The following is a 9,394-nucleotide window of genomic DNA, read 5'->3' as shown; positions in this document are numbered from 1 at the left end:
CCTGTTCTCATCAAAACTGTTCTTATATTTGATAATGCTTAAACAATTCATATAGAATTAAATCCACTACACGTGACATGTAATGAACTACAAGCATCCAAGCATCAAGCACTGGACAGGATGCACCAAAAGCAAAAAATGTGTTCCCAATGCATGGTGTATACTTTGTAAACATCTGCAAGAAAACAAATCTGAACACTTAATAAACACACACGAAAAAATGCAGTTGTGGCATGGTCATTTTTGGTATTTTTATTTAATAAATAAATTCCTTAACAGTTTTGTAAAAGTGAACAAAATGCTAAAATAAAAGGCACTTTAAAAACAAGGTAATGCGTGTTGTACATAGAACACTTCAATGATTAAGCCCGTTTTAAGGATTTTTGTTGTAACACTGACGTTTGTATTAAAAAGAAAAAAACATAGCAAAACAATATGTCAGCTCAGACCTGGATTAACACACTTTGATGAATTACTTTTAGGCACCTTTTAAAAATGCAAAAAAGAGCTAACGCAGTAACATTAAAAATAAGGCTTCCGGTACGTAAGGCGACCTTGCTGGCACTTCTGGGAAAAATAAGGACAATTTTGACAGCAGTTTGTATTAAATGCTTAGTCAAAACTTTCCAGGTTTCAATTTTCACTCCCCTTTCCATCCAGTGCTCCTTCACTACATCCTCATCATTCACTATAATTTCAAACAACTACTGCAAGTTTACATGAACTATTTTAACACACTTACTTGGTCTACTCAAACCAAACAGATGCTGCTCTCCTTCCTTTCAAGGCTGCCTCACACAATCATTTTACCTGGTGTCCCCACAAGAGTCAAAATGAATTAAGAGAAAACATAATAATATAAGTGATATATTCAAGCAGATGTGAATATCTGAGAACATGGGGAAAATAAAAAGGCACGGGCAGTTTTATCGGTATACAGTCAGTTTACCTGGCTAAGGTATCCCCCCCCCCCCCCCCCCCCCCCCCCCCCAAAAAAACAAAAAACAACTTAGACAAAAATCTCACTCATGCAGACATACACACAACTGCGCACACACATACATTCAGACAAATTAAAAAAATTCTTCCACCAGAATCCATTCCCCTACCCCCTAAAATACAAAACATAAAAACAAAAGTTTATACATACTTTATACATTTCAAACTGCATAGAAAAAGTTAGTAAAATCATTGAAATAGTGGCCTAACAATGCTAACGTATTGTGACCCCCCCTTCCAAAATAAACAACCCTTAAAATGTACTTTGCATACAGTGTTGTAATGAAGAAATTACATTGCAGTAATCCATCATTTGCCCTCATATTTAGGATTGACCACAGTTGTGACAGCGCTCTTATAAATTGGATTTTCACCCTAAAAAAAGAAAAATACCAAAAAATAAGTTATTAAACATTCAACATTAAAGGAAGACAATATGGTATATTCCAGCTTCAACCACTCTATTAATGCACACAACAAGAAATGCAAAGCTGTTTAGGTTTTAACTCGCATGCTTTTCTTAAAACAATGTAAATGTAGGAGATTATTGGAAGAATACAAAAAAAAAAAAAAAAAATATATATATATATACATACAGTATATAGTTTTGCAACAACCGAAAGTGTTTCCTCCTGTAGTTTACATGGCCCCATGGGCATTTGTGAGGTGGCAAGAGGGGATGCATTTTGGCGCTGGCACTGTTTAACAGTCTTATGCTTTTGATTTTTCGTTAGTATTTTTGCCTCACTATTAAATGAAAAACGTTTACAAAGAAAGTGGACAAGAAGAGTAATTACACCTGTAATATCTCCTCCTGTTGCCACCCTAATGCAGTTCTTTTTTTTTTTTTTTTTTAATCAGTAAGCAATTTTATTTTGCTAAACGTTACAACCATTCATTAAGAGTTTTAAATGTTTATATCACAATACATGTCCATTTCAGTGTAGAAGGAAACATAATTAGTTTCCAAAAAGGAATAAAATTGTTGTGTTAACTATACTACTGCAACTAAACATACACATTATTGAGTCTATCAACTGTTAAACAAATACTATAAGTAATTAGTGTTTTAGATACTTTATATTATGCAGAAACCTTCCTGTGAGCTGTACACACAGGTGCTTCGAAATGTGTGGACATTTTATTAACCCAGTCAATAACTGACCCTAAATGGCCACAGCAGCAGCTCGAGCACAGCTGGCCAGTGGCTCACGTCACAGTGAAGTGCACACAATGCTCTGACCCCCTCCACCTTCCAAATACACTGAACTTTATTGAAGTTAATGCAGGCAAAAAGTCAGTACAATTACAGTCTTCAGTTGTTTTCAAACACTTTTTGATGTGAAAATATCAGACTATGGACTTGCTGAAGTTCAATAATTTTTCTTTGTATTTGACAAGCCATTATTATTGCTGAAACATTGCGTGGAATGACTTGCAGAGTGGAAAAATCATTTAACACAGTGGCAAGTGTGAAAACTTGACTGAGGACAAGTATGTTAGATGTAGGTTTACTTGGGCATGTATAATGTATTCACCTATTAGAATGAAGTTTAAAGATTAAGAGCAAGTTAAAAAAAAAATAAGTGATGACTACATTTGCTGTTTAAGCAAAAATAATATACCACACATATAATAAAAGTGCACGATCCTCACCAAGTAAAGCAGATAAGAGGATGAGATGAAATGAGATAATCAAAGTAGAGTAAAGATGCCAACCTCAGTACTTTCACCAAAGACACACAACTTACTTAAAACATATGAATGTCACAAATGTAAATAATAAAAAGCCAGAGTGGATTGGTACAGAGTGTACAGTGAACACCAGTTACATATGCAAATAACTGTCTATTCAACTGCACAATTTTACATTTTACCAGTTTATTGGAATATGTAATATCACTAACTAAAATGTTTATTTAAAAAAAGCCTTTTAAAATCACGGACATAGCTAGATGTTATTTGGGTTTATTTTTCTAAAATTGCTGTTAAATACTAAACAAATAAATAGTTTATCTCTTTCTTATTCATTTTATTGCTGTCGTGAACATTTAATTTTATCGCTCACAGAAAATTTTGTGTTCCCCTACAAAATTTTCTGCAGATGCCCATGCATGCCCCCATGAATTTACCTTCTAGTATAGCAGAGGATGCATATAGAAGACATTTTTTGCACATATAAAAATAGATTTCGTATATAAAAATAAATAAAAATAGTTTATAAAGATGTTAATTTAGTATAATAATTCCAAATTTTAAACTGAAAATTGTATAAAGTTACTGAAAGAAGCAGTATGTGCTTATCCACTCTAATAAACTGTTCAAATGGAAAAGGAGTGAAGTAATGCATTTTTCCTTTATCATACTACAGCACAAGGGGTCAGTATTTAACAATCCTAAAACCATGAATGTATTTTCAGTTGTACTTTAAAACAATGGAAGCTCAGGTGTGAGTAATCAAACAAGTTCTTTTTATAACACATCTTGACAAAAACATATTAAATGCTTTGAGAGAATTATCTTAAAAAATAGTACATATAAAGATTTAGAGATGTGTGTCTTGGTATGTCTGGTTTACAAAAGTAACAGTTCATAGTATTTTATTTTATTCTATAACTCACTATATTATTTTGTAATTTTTAAGAGGCTTATGTAGTTACACTGCACACTTAATATTAACGAAGTATGAAGAAGTGTAATGAAAAACCTCAGTCAGAAATGGAGAAACCAGTTAAACTTGAATCTGTGACTTCTATAAAATAAAGTAAAAAAGGAACACTAAGTGAGAAAATATGATTTCGTATTTCGCATTAATTGCAAATAAGTTGTTCAATACCATAATATTAGCTAATCTTAAATCCTTGGGAAATGTGTGTGAAGGCAATTCATTTGTTTAAAAATACAGAGTTTAACAGTGGCAAAAGGATAAAATCTTGGAAAGAAAATTACATTCAACCCAATGTATTCTAATGTACAATGTAAAATGGGCACATTTCTTAGTGTTAGTTTAAGAAAAGTAGAATATGATTTTAAAAACTAAGATGATGGTGAAATTATTCAGAAAGATTAAGAGCTAAATTAATCGAGAGGTTATAAAATGGATTAATAAATACCTTCATTTTCCAGAGTGCAATATTAAAATGAATTTTGTACATCATCCTCTTTTGTTGTCAGCCTGTTCCCATATACAATTAGCTAAAATGTGCCTGTTCTTCAAGTATTTATTTCCCTGTGCCTTATAACATATTTCAAAAGTATTGTACTGGAGAGGGTTGCTAGCCCAGAAACTCTTAGCAGGCTCCATGTCCAGCAAAATTAAAAGGAAGCTACTCCACCCAGGAAAATCGGCAATTACTTTCATCACATTGAGGGAGGAGACTCAGTTCCAGCCAAGATTTGCAAGACTTCTTGGGACAGCCCAACTCCAGTAAATGAAGGCTAACCTTGGGAGGCAGCTCCAGTTTGTAGATTTCATTGAAGTAAACACACTCAGGACAGATATTATACTGATATTTGGATAAAGAAAGTGGTCATGCTTGAGCTGCCAATTCCATTAGAACCCCAGACAGAGAAGGCAAATAAGAAGAAAAAGGCCAAGCATGAGGTCTTGGTGGAAGGTTTTCATAGCCATAATGTATGCTCAAAAAAATATTTTTTTAGGCTTTCCACGCCAAACAACAAAATATTCTTCCTGCAAACTCAGCCTTCCCCATTTTATCATGAGTGTACGCAGGAACAAACCCATCAACATCATCTGAGGTGTAAGAAAAGTGTTTAAGTCTGCTATTATTCAAAAGGAACAATTTATTCACATAAGCTGGGGTTTGATAAGCTCTGGCAAGGTCACTTGGCAGACAGCATTTTATGTTAAAAGACCTTGAAAAAACTCAGCAAAACATGGCTACCATTCCTCTAGATATTCATTTTAGCATTTTTAATATTATACTACCTAGTACACTGCACAGTTACAAAATCGCAACTACTATGCCATATACTTTGTGTCAGATTGCATCTGCCACACAAACTTATCAATATGGATTATAGTCATGTGCCTGCTCACTATCCGTGTGGAGTTTTCACATTTTCCTGCATTGGCATGGGTTCTTTAATAAGTACCCTGTGCAAGTGTGGATATGTGCATGAGTGGGCCCCATGACAAACTGCCATTCTAAAGTTGGTTCCTGACTGTACCTAATGTGGAGATAATGAGCTCTGGCCCTCCACTTTCCTGAATTGGATAAGTTGGGTTTGAGAATGAGAATATTATGCTACACTTCGGTACATAAAAATTACACAAAAGACCTCAAAAACAAAAAAGAAACTTTACCCTGGTCATAACATTATTGCCAAACCAAAGTATGGTTATTATACACATCGGCAGGGAATAAAAAACATAATGCACTACTGTAAACTATAATTATTGTTATTGCTGTCTAGTATTTAAAAGACCATAAAATGCCGATAGCACATTACCATCTACTTTGCATTTTACACACATTCTCCTAACACACATATATGCAACCCCTGGCATAAGCAAGATGAGGTTTAGCAGAGGAGTCAGCAGAGAAGTCCATGCAGTAGCAAAGTGGAAAGAAAAGGAAAGGAATACAAACTGAGACTCAGAGAGCAGCAGCTTTGCGTCCATAGTTTGGATTCTGGAACTTATTAATTGGGCTCTTGTATATTGGATTCTCTTGCTAAAGCAGAAAATGTGATAAATGTTTAAATAAATGAAACACAAAGCAATGAGACAGAAAAAAATCTTAAACAAAAAAGAACAGCAATGAAATAAAGTAGAGGAGGAAGAAAGTAAGATGAAGCATATGCGACAACTATACAGGTACGTACAAGGTATAAGGAGAAAGGAGCATCGTTTTTTTTTTGAAGTACTCATTATAAAATTACATATCACAATCACATTGTACTAAAAACTGCAATGGAGGTTAAAGTATAAAAAAAAAAAAAAAAACTTTTGTGAAGAACGTGATATAAAAAGGTGTCTCACATTGAATTTTGTCTGCGTTATATAGACTGGTTAATGTTCCTCAATGTGCTACTAAGAGCACAGTTTTATTTTATAAGATGGTACTGTTTATAGTTTGTATTTTGCAGCTATGTATGAACCTACAAAGACAAGTGTACCACCATCCTATCTATATGTAAATTTGGTCACTCTTGCAATATCTATTTGCCTCTGTCATAATTAAAAAAAAAATATTCCAACATATCAAACAACATTGTAACTGAACAAATTATTTAATTTATTAGTGAAAACCACTGTCTTCATACTCTGACTGAACCCCTGATGATTTAAACAAATCATATATCAAATGAAAATGATCACTTACTTTACAAAAAGGAAAAATGTAATCGAAAAAAATTAAAGCAAGAAACACTCACAGTATCCCACTTGGCATTCATCTTTTCCTTTTCGAACTTGGCAAACTCTCTTCTGTCATGGATGATCATGAGAAGTTTCCAAATAAGCAGGAGAGCAAGGCCAATCAGCACAATGCCAGCAACCACACCCGCCACAATGGGAACTATGTCAGGACCAGAGGGGCACTCTTAAAAGAGAAAAAGGAAATGCAAATACATTAAACAGGCAGATCATCACTGACCACTTACTTGGTGGATTAAATTTCTTTAGACAGCCACTTGAATGCTGCACCCCAGCACTAATGTTGATTAAATTACTGCTATTAAAATTACTGAAATGCCATACTCAGTTAGCATGTTTACATGTACTTCAATAACCCGATCATTCACAGATACAGGATTTCTAAAATGCCATGTAAACTCATATTCCAATTAGAGAAATCTGGTTAATGGCCATTGAGAAACAAGATTAACGGAGGTTAGACTTCTCCTTAGATAATCGCATTATGTGGCAATGTAAACCCATAAATGGGTTACTGTCAGGGCTTTTGTAGCTTGCGCATGTCTGCTGCAATCCATCAGCCTGCGCATGTGTTTTCTTTACACACGCTTTCAGTTGCCACTGGTAGAAGCGTCCACAAAATACATTTCCAGAAGCAAATGTTCAGGTGATCACATTATTCCGTCTCCTGGCTGAAATAATCTGTCTCAATATTTCAGATATCACTAAATTTAAACTGATAAGCTGAATGAACAGTGCGCTCAGCAACACAATTGAAAGCAGTAGGGTAACATATTAAAAATATCATGTGTTACGTAGTCTGACTACTTTTTAAAGTGAGGAGTAATGTAATGCAATATTTATTGAAGTAAAAATACCTGTGTTATTATTATTCCAGCAGCACTGGGTGTAAGACAATAAGCACACATACTGCGTCCTTTGCAGGACAGAGTTTGCTGCATGCAATCCAGTAAAAGAAACCTATAAATAAAGCGTTAATTTGACTAAACATATAAAACACGAGAAAATGATCACAGGCATTACGGTTATTTTCAAATTCACGGTTGTCAGTGATGGCATTGAATTATTTTCTGCACAGTTTAATGACGCCCGAGTGTTTTGCCAAAGGGGTACACCAGAAGATTACTTATGCATATAAACATGGATTACTAAGAAACCAGTTTCTGTCTCAACCAGGTTATTCACCTTAACATGATTATGTTTGTGCATGTAAACACCCTGCATGATACAGTGAAAGACTGCAATAAGAGGGCCATGTTGTGCTAGGCAAACCATAATTAGCATGGAAGCAAGAAGAACTTTTTTAAAATTATACTGAGAAAATAGAAAAGAAGAAAACAGAAGTTTCCAATAATCCATCTCTCTCTTCAAATAACATACATGACATAGAAATGGCACAAAAACAGTATTCAATAAATAGGTCATAAAAAGTATGTATGTTTATTCAAATGCCCTTGCCCATTTTAATATAACCTGCATTTAAAAAACGTCCAGCAAGACTCTAGTTTACTAACTGGCCTTTCATGCTTAATTTATGTGTCTGCACCTCATTACTTAGACTCAGGACTTGTTCCTTTTAAAATCTGCATATTGTTAATTTTTTGGCCTATCTAGGCTGTACCTAGTGAATTAGTGAGTGAAAAGCTGTGTGTGAACTTGCATTTTAGGGCTAGTTGCATTATGTAAACCATGCTGATGTGATAAGCTCCTTAAAGAATATTCAGGAAATGAATGATTGAAACTTACAAGTAATAACTTAAGTTTCTAAGTGCCATTTCTATACATACTTATGATTGCTTTATTTTTCAATGTAACAACATTTTCAAACATGTAAACCCATAAATTAAAAAAAACATGTCTACTGATTAATTTTTTAATAAAATATTTAAGAACAGAAAAGCATGAGGAATCCATTTTTAAAAAAGCATGCCACACATCTTTATAATATGAATATGTTTGTTGTATAGTCTATGGAATATACTATGCTCCTTTAATATATTTTGTAATGTAATTTACCTGGTTTTTCCACTACATGCACATGAATGTCACTTTCAGAATTGTTAACGGCATAGGTAAAGTAGAACCAGCAGTCTCGAGCATCTCGTTCCTTGCAGTGAGTTAGGGCGGATGCCTGGCCTGGCTGAGGCAGCTTGTCTCTGTTGCTCACTTTCGTCAGGTTGAAGTACATGCATTCTGTTTGACATGTCTCTCTCTTCTCCCCAGTTTCAAATGCCCGACACTGCACACATTCCCTGCAGGTGTAAAGAAGTTATAATTAAAACACACTTCTCTCTAATATATTTCAAAAGTGAACTGCTTTACTTTAAATTAGGTTAAACTAGGGGGCTCCGCCCCCTGCTCGCTTCGCTCGCCAACCCCTGGTGTTGGGAATGACAAAGAGCGTGATGTATGAATGAGATATAGAATAGTGTGAAGGTGTAGATAATGCAAATAGAAAGCAAACAATAAAGTGTGTGGCACAGTGTAAAGGTTTATTGGAAAATTTCTTTGTACACGCCGTTTAAGTGTAAAAGGTAATTCCAGGTCAGAACTTGTAAGGTCAATGAAGATGGTCATTATCGTGATCAGAGTCAACTTTGTCAGAGCTTAGAAAGAGTTGTGTCTCTCCAGGAAGTAATGGAATGACTTGGGTATTTATGTTTTCCACATTAATATTTTTTGGACATAATATAGTGCGTTGTGTTAAAAGGGGCATTTGGTCTAATGAGATTGCTGTTCCAAATCTCTCTGTAACTAAGTCGTCGCAGATAAAGGCTTGAGGAATTGTAATAATATGTGGCTGAAGTCCATCTGTATTGGTGAGTGTACCATCTCTCAGTTGTAATAAGCAATTGTTATGATCTGGTTCTGGACATCGTATCTTTTTTACTAACTGTATCTTTTGAAAGCAATGGCAATTGTCTGCGTATTTTAAGGTGCACTGAACAATAGCTGAGTGCATGGCATCTGGAAGAATAGCTAATCACTATTTAA

The 9,394-nt window shown here is 34.6% G+C and overlaps 1 protein-coding gene across 2 annotated transcripts in view; it reads right to left on the bottom strand.

Annotated features, from left to right (window-relative positions):
• Positions 1 to 237: 237 nt before the first annotated feature.
• The window catches only part of itgb1a (integrin, beta 1a), a 110,558-nt gene continuing 101,401 nt past the window's right edge, over positions 238 to 9,394 (bottom strand). The window contains exons 14-17 of one of the 2 annotated variants that reach the window (XM_051929062.1): positions 8,417 to 8,652; positions 6,400 to 6,566; positions 5,613 to 5,696; positions 238 to 1,374 (exon numbers count right to left, since the gene is read on the bottom strand). In XM_051929062.1, coding sequence (XP_051785022.1) covers positions 5,619 to 5,696; positions 6,400 to 6,566; positions 8,417 to 8,652 — 481 coding nt within the window. In that variant the 3' untranslated portion in view covers positions 238 to 1,374; positions 5,613 to 5,618. The remainder of the gene's footprint in view (positions 1,375 to 5,612; positions 5,697 to 6,399; positions 6,567 to 8,416; positions 8,653 to 9,394) is intronic. The other variant, XM_028804123.2, reaches the window with a different exon arrangement.

This window comes from Erpetoichthys calabaricus, chromosome 6 (genome assembly GCF_900747795.2).
Source record: "Erpetoichthys calabaricus chromosome 6, fErpCal1.3, whole genome shotgun sequence".
Taxonomy (NCBI): Eukaryota; Metazoa; Chordata; class Cladistia; order Polypteriformes; family Polypteridae; genus Erpetoichthys; species Erpetoichthys calabaricus.
This window is presented reverse-complemented; position numbering and strand designations above follow the sequence as displayed.